The following is a 21,211-nucleotide window of genomic DNA, read 5'->3' on the forward strand; positions in this document are numbered from 1 at the left end:
CATCTTGCAATTATTAACTAAACTACAGCAAAAAGACCCTTTTTCCAAATAAGGTTGCTTTCACAGTTTCCAAGTGGATCCTTGCTTCCTTCCTTCCTTCCTTCCCTCCTTCTTTCTTTTCTTCCTCTCTCTCTCTTTCATTTTTTTGTTCTTTCATTCTTTCTTTCTTTTTGGAGGAGGCATACATCCAATCCACCATGGGGAGTGAGATGAAAAGATAAGGCATTAGAGGGAGAGAGGGGCCTGGGCAACCAGAACTATGATTGTCCTAAGACCTGACCACACATGCATGGGAGGGTGAAGACAATGAAAAGCAGAGTGCAAGATATTAAGCAGTCAACAAGACACAAGGACCGTTAAATATTGGCCAGTTTTGTCAGCATAATGTTAGCTCATGTTCATCAATATGACCTCAATATATTCTGAAGAAAAGGCACATCCTCGGCTGCAAAATTGTACCTTTAAAGTCAGAGGAAAGTTAGAATATGAAAAGCCATCATATGGGCAGTAATTGTGTGACCATGGTTACATGGGAAAGAAGTGGTTCTTCTCCTGCATGAATTTAAAAGGACACACTAGAATCATATTTCTGAAACTGTGGCCTTTGCAGTAGGATGAGGGAAAAGGTACAAAGACATATTCTTGAAAGTGCATGAGTACTTGCATGTGGTTTTTTTCCTCTGCCTAGAAATAAAAACAAATGTTGTGATGATAATTTGCGATTGAAAGATGTTTCCATAAAATTGGATTTTAGTTTCTTTCATCATTTTTCCCAACTGAAGTCTTTGGATCCTTGGGAAATTATTCTCTGGGGTCCATGATGTTTCTTCTTATAAAACAATTCTAGTTAAGAAATAGTAGATAGTTGACATAACAAATTCTGATGAATGGCATAAGCAAACTCTCTAAGAGTCATAGTGATTTGAGTTTGAATTCTAGCTAAAACTCATCAGTTTTAAAACTAACAAGTTGTATTTAATCTCTCTGACCCTGTTTTTTTTCTACATGAGGATAACATTTCGTGGGTATGCTATAAGAATGAAAGTAAGAACTCAGTAAGATTAGATATTACTGATCTGTAAAGCCCTTAATATTCTGACACTCTGGTTTGAGTCTAAAACTCAATTCTAGGCCAGACTAGGCCCTGGGGTCTTACTGACAACAGGATAAGTTAGGATCATATAGCCCAGAATTTCTAAGTCATAACCAATTTGAAATAGAATATTTGATACCATTTCATTCCATAATTATGCCAATTTTTATCAAACTATGTGTTTTTTTTATTTTTATTTATTATTTATGATAGTCACAGAGAGAGAGAGAGAGAGAGAGAGAGGCAGAGACATAGGCAGAGGGAGAAGCAGGCTCCATGCACTGGGAGCCCGACGTGGGATTTGATCCCGGGTCTCCAGGATCGCGCCCTGGGCCAAAGGCAGGCGCTAAACCGCTGAGCCACCTGGGCTGCCCAATAAAAACATATTAAATAAATATTAGAAAAATTTTAAAATGTATGAAACATTACTCCTGGCTCCACAGAATCAAAATACCTTTGGAAAAAACAACAACAACAACAACAAAAAAAAAACAAAATACCCTTGCTGTTTGAAGGTAATTTACTTAAGAGTCTGTATATCTGGGTATTTGCTTGTGTGTGTGTGTGTGTGCGCACGCGCGTGCAAAGTTGTAAAGTTGTTATCCTGTTGTATATCCAAACCTGAGCTCTGCATGCTTAACTTGATACTATAAAATAAACTTTTGCCTAAAACTAATGCCTTAATAACATAATTTTAATGGTTTCACCAAATCTCATTTGCATGATATAACACTGCAATTTAAATGGGGTTAAACATTTTGGTTAGTTTCAATTTCCTCTCATAAATAAAACTGAAATGGAAAACTGTGTGTCTATTCCACCCTTTATGTTTTAATTCAAACTAAACCATTTGCACAAAAATTCTCTATCTTGTTCCTGAAAATAACTTATCACTAGCTAATTTTGAAGGCAGTTGTTTAGAACTTTCTTTTTATTTTTAAGATTGTATTTATTTGTGAGAGACACAGAGAGAAGCAGAGACATAGGCAGGGGAGAAGCAGGCTCCTCACAGGGATCCTGATGTGGGACTCCATCCCGGATTCCAGGATCACAAGCTGAGCTGAAGGCAGACGCTCAGCACTGAGCCACTCTGGCGTCCCTGTTTAGAGCTCTTCTGCATACTTCTTTCTTATCTACAACCATTTGCTCTCTCTCTCTTTCTCTCTCTCTCTCTCTCATCAAATTAATGACCTCTGGATTTACTATTCTCTTTCTTTTCTAATTTTCTTTTTACTGGCATTTTATTCATTGTTTTCAATTTAGTATTTTTTTCACTATTTTCTACATTTAAAGGAACTAAAGTAGATGCTTAGAAAACAATAGGAGACCAAAACAAAAGATTTGGGCATTCTAGATAGACTAATTATTTTAGTGCCAATTAAAAGTTATAATTTGTATTATTTGTCTAGTGTTTATTATGGGGAATGACTGTGTTCTAGGTGGAGAGAGGGACCAGAGAAGGAGAACTGCTCTTTATGGGAGCTGCTATCCATAGCTACTCAGCTTCGGTCTCAAATCTATTTAACCATCCATGGGAGGGGGGGCAACAACAATAAAAACAAAAAAAAAGAAAATGTTTATTGTCAAGTCCCTTCTCTTTACAAGGCGTTTTAGCCATTATTTATTGTTACTCTGGTATATCCTCCAGCAGCTTATGAAAATATTCTCTCCAAAAATCTTCTATATTCTTTGTCTAGATTTTCCTGATTTCATGCATAATAATAACTTTCTAATGTTAAAATATACTCACGGTAATGCTCAAAATTGATTGGTCTTTTAACATACTATTGAATTCAGTTCGATAATATTTTATTTAAGGATTATCCTTTTGTATTCATAAATACCAGTAGTGTTATTCTTTCAAGGACTACTCCTGATGTTATGTTATCTTCATAAGATGCATTGGATGCTGTCTTGTTTTTCTATGCTCCAGAACAGAAAATAAATCATAATTCTGGAGACTAGAAAAATTTTAGTAAGCTTTAATTACATTTTCCATTTTTTCTATGCCTATTAAGATTCCTACTTCTAGATAAAAAAGACCAATCTTTTACAGTGTTCAAAATGCTGACTCAATACAGATTTTCAAATGTATTAGCAAAATATATTTATACCATTTTCCTGTATTTTATTAAGGGTTGAGTTTTCTTGGGACGCCTGGGTGGCTCAGTGGTTGAGTGTCTGTTTTCTGCTAAGGTCGTGATCCCAGGTCTAAGGATCGAGTCCAACATAAGGCTCCCTGCATGAAGCCTGCTTCTCCCTCTGCCTATGTCTCTGTGTCTCTCATGAATAAATAAAGCAGTTTTTTCTTAAAGTTGAGTTTTCTTATTTCCTATTACAACTCCTTTATAATATATAATAATATAATAGTAGTAATTACTATTTAGTAAATTCTTACTTGGTACTCTGCCTGTATTAACCTTAACTACATTTTTCTTACCTCAGCTTCACAATAATCTTCAATATTTACAAAAATTCATTTGAGAATGAGTGGATTCAGCTTTGTCTCTGAAATGTATCTCCTCGCTATCCACCCTCGTGTAATCCACCATCGTTTTCCTTTGGGCTATTGCCTTCCACTTTGTCTCATTTCCACTTTTTCCCAGCCAGGCAACAGTGGAAGGCAGTCAGAGTGACTTTTTAAGAGGAAAATCCAGCCACGCCCCTCTGCTCTTTAAAACTCTCTTGCTGCTTTTTAGAACAAAACCAGATGTTTTGGTGTAGCCTGCAAGTCCCCTCATGCTGCTTATCTATCTCTTCAAAGTCATCCAGTTATTTCTTTGACCTCGCTTGATTTTGCTGCAGTGTTAGATGGCCTCTTTCCATTGACACTTAAATATTTTATTTCATTTATAGCTATCTCCTTCAAATTCTGATAGTTTAAATTCTAATTTTTGCAATATTCATATTGTTACCCAGCTTTGCTGATATTCTCCTGGTTTATTTTCATTCAAACTTGTATTTTTAAACTGTCCACATGATTTTCTTAACCAAAGTTTTAATTAACTTAACCAAAGTGCTAATCTAACAGAGTTTATTTATTATTCCTATAAAATAGTTCCTATTAGATGTCTATTCTATTTTGTAAGTGGGTTGAAAATATTTATCAATAAAAAAGCAAAAGGATGGCTATGTGTTCATTTAATACCATCCTGGAGCCCTAACAGTCTCACCTGAGGACTATTTAATTATATAAGGAATTTCCCTTTGTTTAATATGCTACTTACTATCAGTTATGGCCCATCCTGTAAGGTTGCATATTAACTTGAAGATCATTGTACAAGAAAAGCTTCAACTGATTTCTGTTGAGTAGAAGATATACCATACCCCTAAAGTTATGAACATTAACTGGATTATTATTATTATTAAGCTTAGCAATTTTATCTCAACATTCTTTCTTTAAAAAAAACTCTGCAAATACCCAGTTTAACAAATGCTTTTGAACCAACTCTATCATCCTGCTGATTTCCTCACTAAGGAACCAAAGATATTTTGGACACACATTCTCTATTTGTCTAATTTTGTCTAATTCTCTATTTGTCTAATTACAAATGTCTAATTTTTTTAACTTTTTGAAAATTACACTTTGGCAGATGTATAAATATAGCAGAAGAATAACATAAAATAGGAAATTGGTTTTCAAAAAGGAAGGCAGACCAAATATTTCATTATCTTTGTCTATTCCACATCTGGATCTTCCAGTTATTGGAAAAGAAAGAAAAACACAGTTTCCTTTAATTTCCTATCCAGTTACACTCATTTTCCATCCCCCTATGTCCACCATTCTCCCTGTGTTTATTCTGATGAGGTATTAAGTGCACTGAACTCTGAGTCAGAGGAGATTTGACCTGGCCACCTACCAGATGTGTAACCTCAGTAAAGTTGAAATTCATCCAACATCTCTGGATTCTATTTCATTTTTTAAAGAAGATTTATTTATTTATTTGAGAGGCATGGACTGAGACAGAGGGGCAGAGACATAGGCAGAGGGAGAAGTAGGCTTCTCACAGGGAACCTGATGTGGGACTCGATCCCAGATCCCAGGATCATGACCTGAGCTGGAAGTCAGGCACCCTACCTCTGAGCCACCCAGGCATCCTTGGACTCTATTTTAAGATAGAAATTAGGTAATATGTTGAACTCATAACATGAACAACACAAATGTAGACGGATTCCAAATATAAGTATTAATAGTTAATCTAGAAATAGCCTAAAAGAAATATTGTTGGGATGGGAAGAACTTTCCAAACATAATGTAAAAACCCAATGGCAAAAATGAAAATATTGGTTAATTTGACTACCTTGTGAGTGGCTGTTTCACACATGTACACAACATGCAATGATCAAAGCATATGAAAAGATATTCAAACTCATTAATAATCATGGAATTATAAAAGTACACAATAGTATGATAGCATGTACAATTTCTGAAAAACCACACAAGAAACTTGCAAGTGTTGTTATTGCTAGGTGGGAGGATGAGAATTAGGGTACTTTTACTTTCCACCCTTTAAATTTTGTGCTTTTTGATTGTTTTGCCATAAGGATTGACAGCATTATTTTTAATCGTCATTTCCAAAAGGAGTATATTTCTTGTGAAGTTATTTTAATAAGTTTATTAAATATTAAATAATACATATCCTATCTTAAAAGCATAACTTAAAAGCATTTAATATTTAATTAGGTTTATAGCTATTTAAACTTTATAGTTTTACATCTATTTAATACTTGAGGATAGCTTAAAAGCATTTAATATTTAACTTAAAATTTACTTAATTAATTTAAAATTAACTTGAAAGTTAATTAAATATTAAATAATACATATCCTATCTTAAATAACAAAACAAAAAGAAAGTTTAGTAATGCTCACTGTTTCTAGAATCAGATAAGCTGGCACTCCCATTATATATCACATACTGTAATTACAATTATAAATTCATGTAATTTTTCTGTTAGAAAATCAAGAAGTGATTTTCAACCTTTCCATGTACAGAATCTTTAATCTAGCAATTCCACTTTTTGGAATTTGTCCTAATAATAAGAAAACATCCAAAAATACATGTATAAGTTTGATCGTTTCAGATTTGTTAATAGTGAAAAATTAGAAACAATTAGTAATATTCATTAATAGAATACTGGAATACCATACAGATTTTTTTAAAAGATTTTATTTATTTACTCATCAGAGACACAGAGAGAGGCAGAGACATAGACAGAGGGAGAAGCAGACTCCTCACAGGGAGCCTGATGCAGGACTCGATCCCCAGAACTGGATCATGCCCTGAGCTGAAGGCAAACACTCAACTCTTGAGCCACCCAGGCGTCCCGCCATACAGATTTTAGAACAGATATGCCAGATAATATATGAACTGACAGAAAATAGGTGCTTTTTGGTGAAAAGTTCATTAACTAATCCTGTCTCCTACCTTGTAGATTAAAAAAAAAAAAGTCTGGCAATCAAAAAATAATTAACACAATTCCATACTTTCTCCTGTCTCTAGAGGAAAAGCTTAAAAGAGATGCTACATTCTTAATAAATTATGAAATATCTTTAAAATCTTTTCTCCTCTTCTTGATCATTTTCAATGTCCCCACATCAGTGACTTTCAAACTTCGGAGTACATCAGCTTTATCTGCAGGGTTTGCTAAAACACATACTCCTGGACCCCACCCCAGAGTCTCTGATTCAATAGGCCTGGGGTAGAGCCTGAGAATGTGCATTTCTAACAAGTTTCTATGCTGCTGGACTAGGCACCACACTTTGAGAGCCCTCATGATCTAAAAAGCTATTGGGTATTTTTGTGTTTGTGGATGATCCAAATTTTAGAACTTTTAATTTTTATTTTTTTCTAATGTTTATTATATTCTATTTATTTAACATATAGTGCAATATTAGTTTCAGGAATAGAATTTAGTGAGTCATCACTTACATATGACACCCACAGCTCCTCATCATATCAAGTGCCCTCCTTGATACTCATCACCCTGCCTAGCCCCTCCTTGCCCCACTTCCCTCCATCACCCCTTTGTTTGTTCTCTGTTTTAAGAGTCTTTTATAGTTTGTTTCCCAAAGGAGAGAAAAAAACAGGAGGAAGGCAGAGATTCCCCTAGGAATCTAAGAGAAAAGAAAAAGTAAATACTCCAATGCAGCACAACTGAAGGCAAAAGGTAGTATTTAAGGATTTGCATGAAGGTGAAGAAAACAGAAATCCAGGATGCCACCATATATATAATTTTTAAAATAGGATATCCCTTATCTAGGCATCGAGGAGAGAAGGCCAGAGGTGATGATTTGGTTACAATTTTCCTTCTTAAAACCCACTTTATTTTTTTGATTTTATTTATTTATTTGAGAGAGAAAGAGAGTAGAGAGAGAGTGGGGAAAGGAGTAGAGGGAGAGGGACAAGCAGATTCCACACTGAGCATGTAGCCCAATACAGGGCTCTATCCCACAACCCTGAGATCAAGACCTGAGCCAGAGTCAAGAGTCAGACACTGACTAAGCAACCCAGGTTCCCCTAAAAACCCACTTTAAAAAGACGTTCTGAATATTATGACTCTGCAACTTTGATTTTTCTGTTATGAAGATTAATTCCATTGTCTCTATAAAACCATATTCAGTTTTTGTTCATAAAACATGCATCATACAAATGAGATGACAAACATGTTGCCAGTTCAGAGTCTGTTTATCATAAATGTTTCTGCCTTTATTCTTGCTAATATTCTCAATTCTGCTACCAACTCTGTAAATCTCCAAACTTGGGTCAATATAATTACCAGCCCTCTTCAATTCTGCACCCACTGCTAAGCATTGCTGGGGAAGATTATACTACTGTGCTTATAAACTTCTTCTCCCTGGGAGAAGAAGGGGAGAGAAAGGTAGCTCCCTTCCAGAAGCAGAGGTACTGTGTGAACACCTGAGGAGGAGAGTGTAATGGGATTTTCTCTCCATGATCATCTGTATTTATAGTAAAAATAAAAATAATATGATGCTGGTATAATCTGATTTGTTGAGAAAGCTAGTAGGGAGTTCTCAGTTTGTCCTGAATTGATTCAATTTCAAAGATAAAAAGGAGAGGATTAAATAAAGTTTAATTTTCAGAGATTGTGGATTGGATGTTAGATTCACCCAGGTTATGAATTAATTAGGAGTTTGAACCCAATTTTGTCTCAGATCTGAGACAGAGGACTGCCTCCAATAAGTGATTTATGGGTAACTTATAGTTCTCTACCTCTCCAAACACATTTTTCAAATTGTGATGGGTTTTATATATCATGATAATATAGTATTAATGTACATAATATAAGACATATAACACAGTTTACTGTTTGTATTTGTATTTTTATGTTTAATCTTCTGTTCCTTCTCCCTTCTATAATTACTTTAACACCAACCCCTTTCTTCAAGTCATAGAAGCTGATCTCTCCCATTTGGTGAGAAATTGAGTTCATAAAGAGCAAATTCCCTCAAGCTCCAGACTTTCTCTTTCTATCACTTCAAAGCCAGATGCTTTATTTGGCCTCTTATTCCCCTTCTTCCCTTACTCCGTGACATTTTGCCTGAAGTTACTCATGTCTGTCCTTTACCTTTCAAGACTAAACTTCTTAAAGTTCTCATTTTAAAATTGAGATAGATCTCAGACTCAAATGCCTCCTTGCCAATGCCCTATGACTCTCTTAAAAATAGTAATTTACACTTTGGGTCTCTGTATTCTCACTTCCTCAACTCACTAAAATTTAAACACTGCTTGCCTGACCCTGAACTAAATTTCTATGCCAGATACATAGAAAGACTGATATACATGAGTATCTTCTTAATTTTTTTTTTCAAAGGGGACAATCTTCCTTTAACTTTCTAATGATACCTTTGACCTTCTGATGAATCCCTTATTTGATGTCCTCTAACGTCTTGACTTCTGGAGGGTGATTCTCTTCTGGCTCATTGAACCCTTTTGGTCTGTATCGCTGGATATACTTCCTCAGCCTGCTTTGTCAATATTCCCCAGTGTGCTGATCTGGGCAGTCTCCTTCCACTTTGTGACTTCTCCCAAATGACTTTATACACTCTTGTGGTTTTAAGTACATGTGGTGTTTTTACCAGTTATGTCTCCCAACTGTGCATTTCTAATACTAATTTTTTTTCCCTGAACTTCAAACTGCAAATGTACTTGCCCAGTATCTTGACATTCCACAGACATTTTAGGCTATAAATATTAAAAATAAATTCACTAAGTTTATGCCTTCTTTTTGACATCCCTCTGCATTTATGTTTCAATTTGTGTTCCCATCAATTCCTTATGGCCTGTCCTTAACCCAGAGACACATTTATACAGTTTATACTCTGAAAAAAGAGGTGTAGACCATAGGGATCAAGAGTTGGCAAACTTTTTCTGTGAACGGCTAAGTAATAAATACTTGAAGATTTGTATTCCATATGGTTTTTCTGCTGTAACTACCTGACTCTGAGGCTATAATGTAGAAGCAGCCATAGACAATATGTAAACACACAAGTGTGACTTATTCCAACATAAGTTTATTTACAGCAATAGATACAGTGTGCCATTTCCTGGGTTGGAATTAGGATTGCTGAAATTCAGCCTATATACTACTTGGCTAAAACATGGTTCCAGCACAGGCAGTGCTTTTAGGCCAGAAGTCATCTTGCCTTTAGCCCCCACCTCTAAATGTAATTGTCTCATCATTTGAATTTTACTTTCCAAATATTTCTCCTTTTTTGAAAGATTTATTTATTTGAGAAAGAGAGAGCGCAAGCAGTGGGAGGAGTGAGGGAGAGAAACTCAAGCACACTCCTCCTAGTCCACTGCAGAGCCTGACACTGGATCTCACCACCCTGAGATCATGACCTTGAGATTGCAATCTGAGCCAAAATTAAGAGTTGGATGCTTAATTCACTGAGCCACCTAGGTGCCCCTTTCCAAATACTTCTTGAATACATGCCTTTTCCTTTCTAAATTCAATGTCATTGCCTAAATTTAGTTCTCATTATAGTACTTCAAAGCCTTCCTAATCTGATTTATACCTTCAAACCCTACAAATGAAATTACCTTTCTAAAATTTAAATTGAACCATGTCACCTACTACATAAAAAGAAAATCCTTATGTACATTAAAGCAAATTTGATCTGATTTTCTGGTCTCATTGTCCATAACTTTTGCTCTCAGGCTTAATATTCCAGTAACACTGAGTCACTTGTAATCCAGGAAGCACAGTTGTCTCTATTTATGCAATGTCTCCTATGTTTTACTGTTTTCCCATTTTCAAAGTTCCACCGAACAAAGTCACTTTCAGACTCTAACACTGACCCCAATTGTCATATTTCTACAAATACTTCCCTTTAATTTCCCACACCTGATGACAGAATTAACAACTTCCTCTTCTTCACAAGTTCTTTTTTTTTCACAAGTTCTTAAACTTATACACGTCAGTAATTGAACATATTACACTGCATTAGGATATATCTGACTACATGTTTTCCTGCCTTACTAGACTACATGCCCAATAGGATTTTATTTCAGTTATTTGTGTGTTTGTAATGCTTAGCATAGGACCCAGCATACAGTGAATTCTCAATATTTGTTGCTGAACTGACCTGAATTCTACTTTAAGACTAAAATCTGAAAGCAGCTACTCCCCTGAAGCTGCTTCCCAGAGAGGTCTAAAATAATGAGATGTTTCCATTTTGAATGCAGAAAGAACTTCCAGATCAGTTTAGGCCTTGGATGGAAATTGCCAATGAACTCCCTCATTTGATTGAGAGTCGCCAGCTTCAAGCTCGAGTGAACAAGGTATATCTTTTTCATTCTTCTCTTTAAGGTCATTTTTTTTCCTCTTTAAGTTCTTCTCACGATCTTAATTTCATCCTCACATACTCCTCTTTCTCAGCATTATGAAAGTGGGTCAATGGACCCAGGGACACAAACCATTGCCTTTGAAATTACCAACTAAGCTCTCTCGCCTTTCCTGAAGAGTGGAGTGACTTGTTCCTCATATTACACATGCATTTCCTTAGTTTCCAGAGCCTGCACAAAACGATTTCTGGAACATATTAAGCACTCAACAAATATTTGTTTGCAGAAGGAAGGCTGTCTGTTTGGGAATTATAGGCAAGCTGATGGAAAAGATCTAACTAGAGAAAGGTAAGCATAGATATTCTCAGTGTCCTTCTTGCATGTCACATGGTTACAACTTGATTTTACCATTGGAGTCTCATAGAATAGTTGAGTCAAGTTAGTAGGTTCTGCAGAAATAATAAGAGGAGGAATATTTCCCAAAAGTGAGTAAAAACAGTGAAACTTCTTGGTCCATGGGCACTGATATTGCCCCCACAGTAATAATAGGATATAATGAGAAAACATAGACTTTAATTCAGGAAGACTGAGTCTGAATCTTGGTTTTATCACATAGTAGCTTTCCAACTTATAAACAAATTATTTCACCCCTGTAATTCTGAGTCCTTATTTACAGAAAGGGAGAAATTCTGGTCTCATAGAATTGTTGTAAGGACTAAATGACTTCCATATTCCCTGCCACTGAACAGTGTTCAATATATATTTATACTTCTCTCTAGTCTTGTCTCCATGGGATTTAATCCCACCAATTTGGAATGCCATGTGATTTCAGAGAGACAAAAAAGGTTTTCCATTCTCCTAAATCCTCTATCACTGACTTACACATGTTTAATATCTATAAATACTAATGTATTTAAAAATACTAGATGCCTGTTAAGTGCAGGCACAAGACTGGAAATCCTATGAGAGATGTATAGGACCATCTTCAGTGTTAATGAAGATAAACCTAAGAATTTATTTTCCTGCTGCATAAAGTCTCTTTAACATGACCAAAGAAATACAAAGAAGAAGAAAAATAATAAAATATCTTTATATGCAGGAAAACAAGAGAAAGTAGCAAAGATAGATAAAAATTTTAAGAATTTTTATATCATATTAAGCAAATTATATCAATCTATGGTACCCATGCAAAGCATTCAACCAAAACAAATTGTGCTTTTAAAGATTACTGAAAAATTTTTAAATCTTAAAAAAAAAAAATTCACCAGCACAAATTGAGACTGAATCAATTGGAAATTAAATGAAAACAAATATTATGGCTTCCTGGACCATACATGGAGCTACAGATAAAACATTTGTCTCATGAGACCTTTACTTGGCACAGACAACACAATAAATACATTTACAGTTTTTATCTTAAAGTACCTCCAGGCCAGCCACGTTGCTCTTAGAAAGCCCCAGTACACCTATCTGTATTTTGGTAAAAAACAAACAAACAAACAAACTTATTTTTTGGTTTAGATGCATCCATCCTATTCCAGAAAATGTCCGTTCTCCACTCTACTGCCACAAAACACTACAGGCAACTGACTTGCTCATAAGAAGCTACACAAGAGGAAACTCAGCAGCATTCCAGAAACATGATAAGGAATGCTGTATTAGCTACTAGGTCTGACAGAACTGACCACCATTCCTGAACATGAATAGACAACACCAAATTATCATGTAATATGAAGAGAAGGAATAAGTCAAAGAGCAATAGAAAGGGACTGGACATTCACAGTCAATGGCTCTGATGAACTCAAAGTTTTTAATATTCTAATTAACATCTCCAGTGTATTTATTTTATAAAAATAAGTAAATTTGTATGTAAAAGGAACTAGTGGGGAGCAAAGAAACTCAATATGAACTCAAATAAATCATAGAAACATTGGTTATAGAAAAAGGATACAAAAAAAGAAAAAGGATACATTTTTCATAAAATATAAAGCAAAAATTATAGAAATACCAACTCTGAAAAATAAAGTATATGAAAAGGAGAAATTAATGACCCAAACTCTACTAGTTCCCTAAAGCAAAGTGGTGTAGGAGAAAAAGCAAAGCTTCAAGCATATAAGAACAAAATTTTTCAGATCTTAGGAAAGATTTGAGTATTTTATCAGAAAAACAATGGGGGTAGGGGGGACACATACAGATATCCTTGTGAAATTTCAAATTTTCTAGAACAAGAAGAAAATTTTGCAAGTTTTAATCAGGAAACAATAAAAAAAAACTAGGTTACTTACAGAGTGACAGGATTATTTATAATAGTAAGTATTAAGAAACAATCCAATATCTATTTGAACAACTAAAATTAAAAAAGAAAATTTGCCATTATCAAGTGCCATTGAAGATATATACCAAAAAGACACTCATTCATTTTGCTGGTAGGAATGCAAAAAATAGTACAACTACTTTGGAAGATGGCTTGGCAGATTCTTATGAAGTTGAATATAGACTTTTCATATGACCCAGCAATCACATTCCTAAGTATTTACTCAAGTCAACTGGGAATTTATGTGCATGGAAAAGCTTATATGTGACTGTTTATAGCAGCTTTATTCATAATCCCCCAAACTGTAAATAATCAACCTATTCTCTTAACAGGAGAATAGTTAAACCGAGTACATGGACTAAATGTTTGTATTGCCCACAAATTTAGATCCTAATTTTAGATTCCTAATCATCAATGTGATGGTATTAGAGGGTAGGGCTTTTGGGAGGTGAATTAGTCAGAGCTCTCCAGAGAAACAGAACCCATAGGATATAGTGAGACACAGAGAAAAAGATTTATTAGGAGGGATGGGCCCCCATGACTATGGAGGCTACACTGCAAGTAGGAGCCTCAGCAAGATGAGAGCCAAGGAAGCCAACAGTGTATGTCCCAGCCTGAGTCAGAAGGTCCAAGCACTTGGTAACTGCTGTTCCCAGCTAGAAGATGGCTGTCTCAGCTCAAGCAGACAGAAAATTCCTCCACTTCCTTATTTTATTCAGGCTCTAATGCAATTGATGATGTCCACCCGAGTCTCTGAGTGCAATGTTCTTTACTTAGCCTACTGTTCAAATGCTATCCTCTTCCAGAAACACCCAGAGACACACCCAGAAACAATGTTTTACCGGTTATCTGAGAATCCCTTAGCCTAGTCAGGCCAACACATAAAACTAATCAACACAGACTATAGGTTGTGAGCATGGAACCCTCATAAAGAGAATTAGTGTACTTGTAAAAGTGGCTCCTGAGTGCTCTCTGGCCCTCTGTAGCTATAATGTGAGGACAAAACAGGAAGACAGCAGTATGCAACCCAGAAGAAGACCCTCCCCAGAATCCAGTCATGCTGGCACCCCACCCTGATCTAGGGCTTTCAGCCACGAATATTGTAGAATTTAAATGTCCACTATTTATAAGCCACCTAGTCTGTGGCACTTTGTTATAGCAGCCCCGACTAGCTGAGACATTGAGTTATAACCACACAACAGAATGCTATTCAGGGTCAAAATTATATTTTGCTAAGTAAAACATGTCAGACCCAAAAGACTATATATTGTATGATCCCACTCAAATGACATTCTGGAAAAGACAAAACTCTAAGGACAGAAAACGGATCAATGATTACCAAAGACTGTGGAGGAAGACATGGGTGGTGGGCTACCTCTCCTAAGGAGGAGTTTTAGGATGATAGAATTGTTCTGCGTGGTACTCAGTTGGCTGTAAAACCCACAGAATTGTTTATCATAGGGAGTGAATTGTATGAAAATTTTAAAAATCAATTAACCAGAACTTGGGGGACTCTTGGAATGGAATGCAGTCTGTGACAAATGAATGTAATGGTACTCCAGATGTGGGATGTCACTTCATGAGAAAGGGCAAAGGGACTAAAGAGCTGACCTGAGGCTCTGTGGAAAATGATGCTGTGGCTGCAATCTATATGGTCAAACTCAAGGGGAACTACACATAATCACTAAAGTCTAGTTCGGAAATTGTTTTTTTGTGTGTGTGTGTGTGGGATACAGTTTAACAATTCTGAAACTGCTTTTTATGAATACTAGGTTGAACAGATGCTGTATGATACTTTGCTGTCAGAGATGAAAGTTCTAAATTGGCCAAAGGAGAAGGCTAGAATCAACCTGTGGTACTGGATGAGAGTTGGAAACATGAGCATGAAGTCATGTTTAGCATTATATATGTGAGTAAATAAACATATGTGGATAAATCATTATATATGTGTGTATATATAAAATATGTGTACACACATATACATCTCACACATACACACACACACACACACACACACACACAATTTCCTCACTTTGTCCACTGTGAAGACCTAGAAGCAGTGGCACCCCAGTAGCAAAGGGCAAGCCCAGTGTTGGGATAAATACCCTTCTCCAATTAAAGAAACTAGAGGTCCTTGGAGAAGGTCCTGATTATAAACTTGGGACAGGGTAAATACAAGATGAACCCTCTTGCGCTGCCAGGAAGTAAGAGAATGCTAACAAACAAACAAATAGGAAAGGTTGGGGCATATTAAGTGGGACACAGAAGTCAACCTGAAAAAGACCCCAGTGGCCAGTATGGAACAATATAGCAAGAAAATAAATAAGGGATTATTGGATTATAATCCAAAGTATAAAATAAAAATATATCTGTCCATACTGATATTTTTAAAGATAATGTATGAATACTAATAAAATTTTAGGAATAAGTATTTAGAACACAGATTTTAATAATCATCTGAGAACTAAAAAAAGTAAATTATCAGTCAAATCAAAAAACAGGAAAATATACTATCCAAGCACTTTGTCTTAAATGTTCAGAAATTATTCTAGCATCATGAATATAAATCAGAATAAAGAACTCAGGAAAGACAAAAAAATGAGAATTTAAGAAACATTGCCCAACAACGAAATTAATTAAATATATGGTCAATTTTTTCTGTATGATCAATTCTTAATCACTGTTAATGTGCTGGTGAAATAAGAAGGAATTTCTAAAATAATTTGTGTCTGCATGTGTGTGTATGGACATAGTCTTGTGGCCAAAGTTCATTAACATGATAATAGAGTTAAAATTCTAGATTTATTTTTAACAAGCTGTTAAAAAAAGAGATGTGGAAGTTATAAAAATAAAATAATATTTAGTTCATTATGCCATATTACATAGGAAGTGAATATATATATATATATATATATATATATATATATATATATATTTAACAATAGCAAGGTGAGAAGATTTGCCTTATCAGTTATCATGATGTAATATAAAACTACAAAAATTAAGAGGATATGATATGGAGGCAGCATAAACAAAGAGGACCAAGAACTTTTACAGAACATACATACAGAGCCACAAGTATGTGAAATCTTCATATATAACAGATGATAGATCAGAAGGGGACATAATGGTAAAGAATGGCTGATTATCCACACATATGGCAGCATAGAGCAAAAGAATACTTTGAATTGGCTACTTTTGTCATAAACAAAAATAAATTCATTCTAGATAGACTAAGAATTTAAATGTAAAAGATGAAAATTTAAACGTTATAGAAGAGAATTGAAGAGAATATGTACTTGAACTAAGGAAGATTTCCTAATAACTAAAGCTGAGATATTTTTACAATAGACTTCATTAATATAGAATCTCCATTCATCAAAATAGATTATAAAGAAAATGAAAAGCCAAGTCACAAACTGAAACAAGATGTTTTCACATGTATAACAAAAATACTTGTATACTGGACAAAGTTCTGGAAATAAAACAGAAAGACAACCAAGTTAAAAAAGGGATCCCTAGGAATCCCTAGGGATCCCTGGGTGGCTCAGTGGTTTAGCGCCTGCCTTTGGCCCAGGGCGTGATCCTGGAGACCCGGGATTGAATCCCACGTCGGGCTCCCGGTGCATGGAGCACGCTTCTCCCTCTGCCTGTGTCTCTGCCCCTCTCTCTCTCTCACTGTGTGCCTATCATAAATAAATAAAATAAAAATTAAAAAAAAAAAAAAAAGGGATCCCTGGGTGGCCCAGTGGTTTAGCGCCTGCCTCCGGCCCACTATGTGATTCTGGAGTCCCAGGATGGAGTCCCATATTGAGTCCCACGTCGGGCTCCCTGCATGGAGCCTGCTTCTCTCTCTGCCTGTCTCTGCCTGTCTCTGTGTTGCTCATGAATAAACTAAAAAAAAAAAAAAAAAAAGAAGAAGAAAGAAAGAAAGATGCTATAAACATGAGCATTTTACTTTGCAAACATAAATGACCATGTGACATATGAAAGATGCTAACCTTTACTAATAATCAGGAAAATGAAACCTAAACGGTAATGAGATGGCATTTTACAACTTCTGTATTTACTTTTCATCTTACAGTACACACACACGGAATCAAGTTGATTTACTTTTATTTTTTTTTTTAATTTTTATTTATTTATGATAGTCACACAGAGAGAGAGAGAGAGAGAGAGAGAGAGGCAGAGACGTAGGCAGAGGGAGAAGCAGGCTCCATGCACCAGGAGCCCGACGTGGGATTCGATCCCGGGTCTCCAGGATCGCGCCCTGGGCCAAAGGCAGGCGCCAAACCGCTGCGCCACCCAGGGATCCCTTTTTTTTTTTTTTTAATTTTTTTTTTAAATTTTTATTTATTTATGATAGTCACACACAGAGAGAGAGAGAGAGAGAGAGAGAGGCAGAGACGTAGGCAGAGGGAGAAGCAGGCTCCATGCACCAGGAGCCCGACGTGATTTACTTTTAAATTGGGGAAAACATTAAGTTTATAACTCATTCTCTCCCCATTTCACTGGTATTTTTTGTATGTTTGTTTTTTGTAGAAGAAACTTCCAAAGAGTATTTGTTGTTACTGTTTATTTTTTTTCCAAATCATTTTGATTAAAAGAAAATGAAAAAAAAGTAATTTGTATGTTTACGTGGAAGAGAGAGCCCAAGGACTCTGGAATGTACAAGAAATTTCCAACAACAAAAAAACCCCAAACCTTCCAACCAAGGGAAACATTCTCAACTTGTACTTTATGCCTTTGTCTTCAGGCTGCACTATAGGCAGCCAATAGGGGCTGATGGCTTTGGAACATCTGAACTGTGGTTAGGACAAACTGTGCTGTGAGCTATGCGCTGGATTTTGACGACTTACTTATAAAAAAGGGCTGCAAAATGTCTCAATAGTTTTATACTGATTATGTGTTGATAATATAATGGATATATTGGCAGAGAAAAGCATATTATTAAGACAAATTTCATGTTTCTTTTTAGTACTTTTTTTTTTTTATGTCACCGCTTAGAAAATTTAAAATTACACGCGGCTTTCATGTATCTGTCAGGCGAGGCCAACTTGAGCCCGCAGGTCAGCGGTCAGTGGAAGTGAAGGGGCACCCTGGCTCAGTGCCCCCCACTCTGGGACACTGCGCCTACCCTGTCTGATACAGTTTTGTCCCGTGGGTTGAGGGGAAGGCCCAGCACCACCCAGCGTGGGAAGATTTTAGGAAGAGGCTTTATAACAAGTACTTAATAAATCACTATTGTTAGAATTCTCAAGCTGCTTCCTGTTAAAATGCAATATTTCAGCAGCCACCACCCTCCCCCCCCCCCCCCCAAGCGCTCTGCGATCCTGCCAGAGAACATTTTTGCATTTTTGGGAGGAATAAACACGCCGCTGCGCGGGGCGGACATCCTCAGGCTGGCGGGCCCTGGAGGACTGCAGGGGGAGGAATCCGACGGGAGGCGGCCCGGGGCTGGGGGACGGGGGAGGCTCTGAGCCCGAGGAGCCGAGGGGCGGCCGGTCTGAGGATGCTCCTACGGTGCCTGGAGCTTAGGACACACACACGACGTCCTCCACCGCCTGCTGTGGCACCTGAGGACCCCGTGGAGCTGGGGAGCCACGGAGGAAGGAGGAGAGCAGCGGTGGGGAAGGGGCGCGCGGGGAAGCCGGGGCTCCCTGGTGTGTCCACCTCCCCGGGCAAGGCCGTCCAGGCAAAAGCGAGAAACTGGTTATTGTTTCGGCAGAGCTGTCAACCATTAACTTCTGTGCAGGATGTGGCTTTCATGACATTTCCACGAAGAAAAGGGCATGGAGAGGTACAAACGCCCAGCCAGGCTCATGGGAGGAGTTCAAGCAAGGACTGCACGACCCTTTGGCCCGTTCACACCAATTGCTCGCCTCCCCCCCTACCGCCCCGGCCAGGGATTTGGTCAAATTCCCAACTCGTTTTTGTACTTCAGAATTAAGCCGTTTGAGTATCGCGGGCGCTGCAGGCTTGCTCTCGGGTTAGACGATGCCAAGGAGGCAGAGGTGCCTTGATGGGTAGCGTTGCCATGGTGCAGCCCACGAAATAAACCATCCCAGTTTGGGGAACTGGTTCTGGTGGACACTCTGAGCGATCAGGGCACCTGACCGTGGCTGGCACAATTTGGGAGCCTGGACGGAGTGGTTGGGTACTTCATGGACAATGCGGCCTGGAATACGCAACACTGTAGCAGCCCGGGCGTTGGGCGGAGGGATGGGTGTGGGTGGAGGCTCCTAGCTCCTGCACTAAAGTATGGCCTGTTCCCTAGGCACGAAGACCCATCAGGGCAGAGAAGCCCAAGCCCACTGCAGCTGATGATGTGTGTTCTCTTGAACAGATGCCCCTGCTCAGCTGTCAGGGCCTCAAGAGTTACCGGGAACAGCGCCTGGCTCACTTGGTTCTCAGCTTTATTACTATGGGCTACGTGTGGCAGGAAGGACAGACACAACCCAAAGAGGTAAGGGCCAAATAGAGGCCTGCCTTGTCATCGGCAAGTCTGCTGCTCCTGGAATCCACTCTCTCTGCTCGGCCCAACACTCTTTTTCTGGAAAATAGGACCTTTCTTGTTCTTTTCTCTGGCTATCAGCTGAAGGAAGGGCAAATGGCCCACTTACATGAGACTTTTCTCCCTAAGAAGTTTTTTTTTTTAGAACCTGTAGCCATTTCTCCCTTTCATTAGTTTTTCACATCTATTTTCTTTCTGGCAGTAATGCTTAATAATGCATTTGAAGGCAAGAACTGAGGTCTCATAAAATACTTAATGATAGTTTACGTTTGACCGCATTTTGTATGTATATGCACATACATTATCTCTTGATTTTCACAATCCCATAAGGTAAATAAAACTCCCCTGTGTCCATTTTGTAGACCGTTGAAGACTACAGAAGATAAGCTCCTTGTCCAAGGTCAGATAGCAAGTGAGTGTAGAATGCAAGGCCATGCTTAGACCTTCCCATTCACCAACATAAACTTCTTTCCCTAGAGGACTCACTGACATTAACAAGGATAATTTTAATTTTTAATACTACTTTATTTCTACTGATTATTGGCTTCTTAATAATTTATTTAAATCTCTTCTGAATCTTTGCTTAACCTTTCATGATTTCAACCTGAGCCTTGAGACAAGAAGTCTCAGAGTTCTACTAACTGCATTAAAAAGCACTACTCCTTTTCATTTTGCAGAAGTTTCCCTTTTCCAGGAATTGGCCTTAGCATTGTTCCAGTACTTCACGGTTCACTGAACAACCCCTGCCTATTTTGTTTGCTTAATTGATCCAGCCTCTTTTCTTTCAAGTAAACACAGGAAATTCCCCATGAGAAAAAGAAAGGAACATGAGGAAGGAGACAAAAGGAAGGTAATACAGTGGCCTCAGAGTTTTTAAATGTTAGTACATTTTATTTTTTAAAATTGTGCACCTTATATAACAAAGCTTAAAATCTAGGCACACTACAGAATATCCCACTGGGCTTCCCTCCCCCTTGTGTTTTCCAAACCATACCTTAGACTGGGAGGAGGTGTAGAGAAGGGTGACAGGAGAGGAAGCCTCTAGCTTCATGGTGTGTCCACGGCGTACTTCCAGACCACCATGGAGCCCCCTGCCCATGGCCTCAGAGCATCTCTGACTTTCTCTGCATCTCATCTTTTAACTTTTCACCTAAATGGACACCTCATATCTTCATTACTCTTCTCATCCCCTGGTTCCCAAGGGAAGGTAAACTTAAGTTTGAATTTTAAGAATCTTTAAAGTTCTTTATTGTTTTCTACCTAAAAAGACAGTTCTTTTCCAAGCCTAATCTAAAAATCTAAGGGAAAGCTAAGGCAGACATGGGCCTTCTTAATTAGACACTTTTATCTTAGGGAGAAGTAAAAATAAAAGTGGGAGATAGGGAGCATAAGAACGTTCTTTTGGATCTAATTTAGCACTGTCCACAGCAAATAGACCTCTGCCCCCTGGTTTCCCATAGATCTGAATTGTTTTTCTGGAC

General features: G+C 37.4%; 1 protein-coding gene and 1 long non-coding RNA gene across 13 annotated transcripts in view; one reads left to right on the forward strand and one right to left on the reverse strand.

Annotated features, from left to right (window-relative positions):
* The window catches only part of LOC140604890 (uncharacterized), a 115,145-nt gene that overhangs the window by 77,404 nt on the left and 16,530 nt on the right, over positions 1 to 21,211 (reverse strand). The window lies entirely within an intron of this gene.
* IDO2 (indoleamine 2,3-dioxygenase 2) overlaps positions 1 to 21,211 on the forward strand; it is a 55,957-nt gene that overhangs the window by 7,410 nt on the left and 27,336 nt on the right. For 4 of the 12 annotated variants that reach the window (XR_012007705.1, XR_012007706.1, XM_072776571.1 and 1 more), the window contains exons 2-5: positions 10,804 to 10,899; positions 14,989 to 15,125; positions 19,563 to 19,682; positions 20,520 to 20,580. Coding sequence is in view for 10 of the 12 variants with exons in the window: in XM_072776571.1 (XP_072632672.1) it covers positions 10,804 to 10,899; positions 14,989 to 15,125; positions 19,563 to 19,682; positions 20,520 to 20,580 (414 nt within the window). In the remaining 2 variants the exon portion in view is untranslated. The other 8 variants (XM_072776573.1, XM_072776577.1, XM_072776579.1 and 5 more) reach the window with 7 other exon arrangements.

This window comes from Canis lupus, chromosome 15 (genome assembly GCF_048164855.1).
Source record: "Canis lupus baileyi chromosome 15, mCanLup2.hap1, whole genome shotgun sequence".
Lineage (NCBI taxonomy): Eukaryota > Metazoa > Chordata > Mammalia > Carnivora > Canidae > Canis > Canis lupus.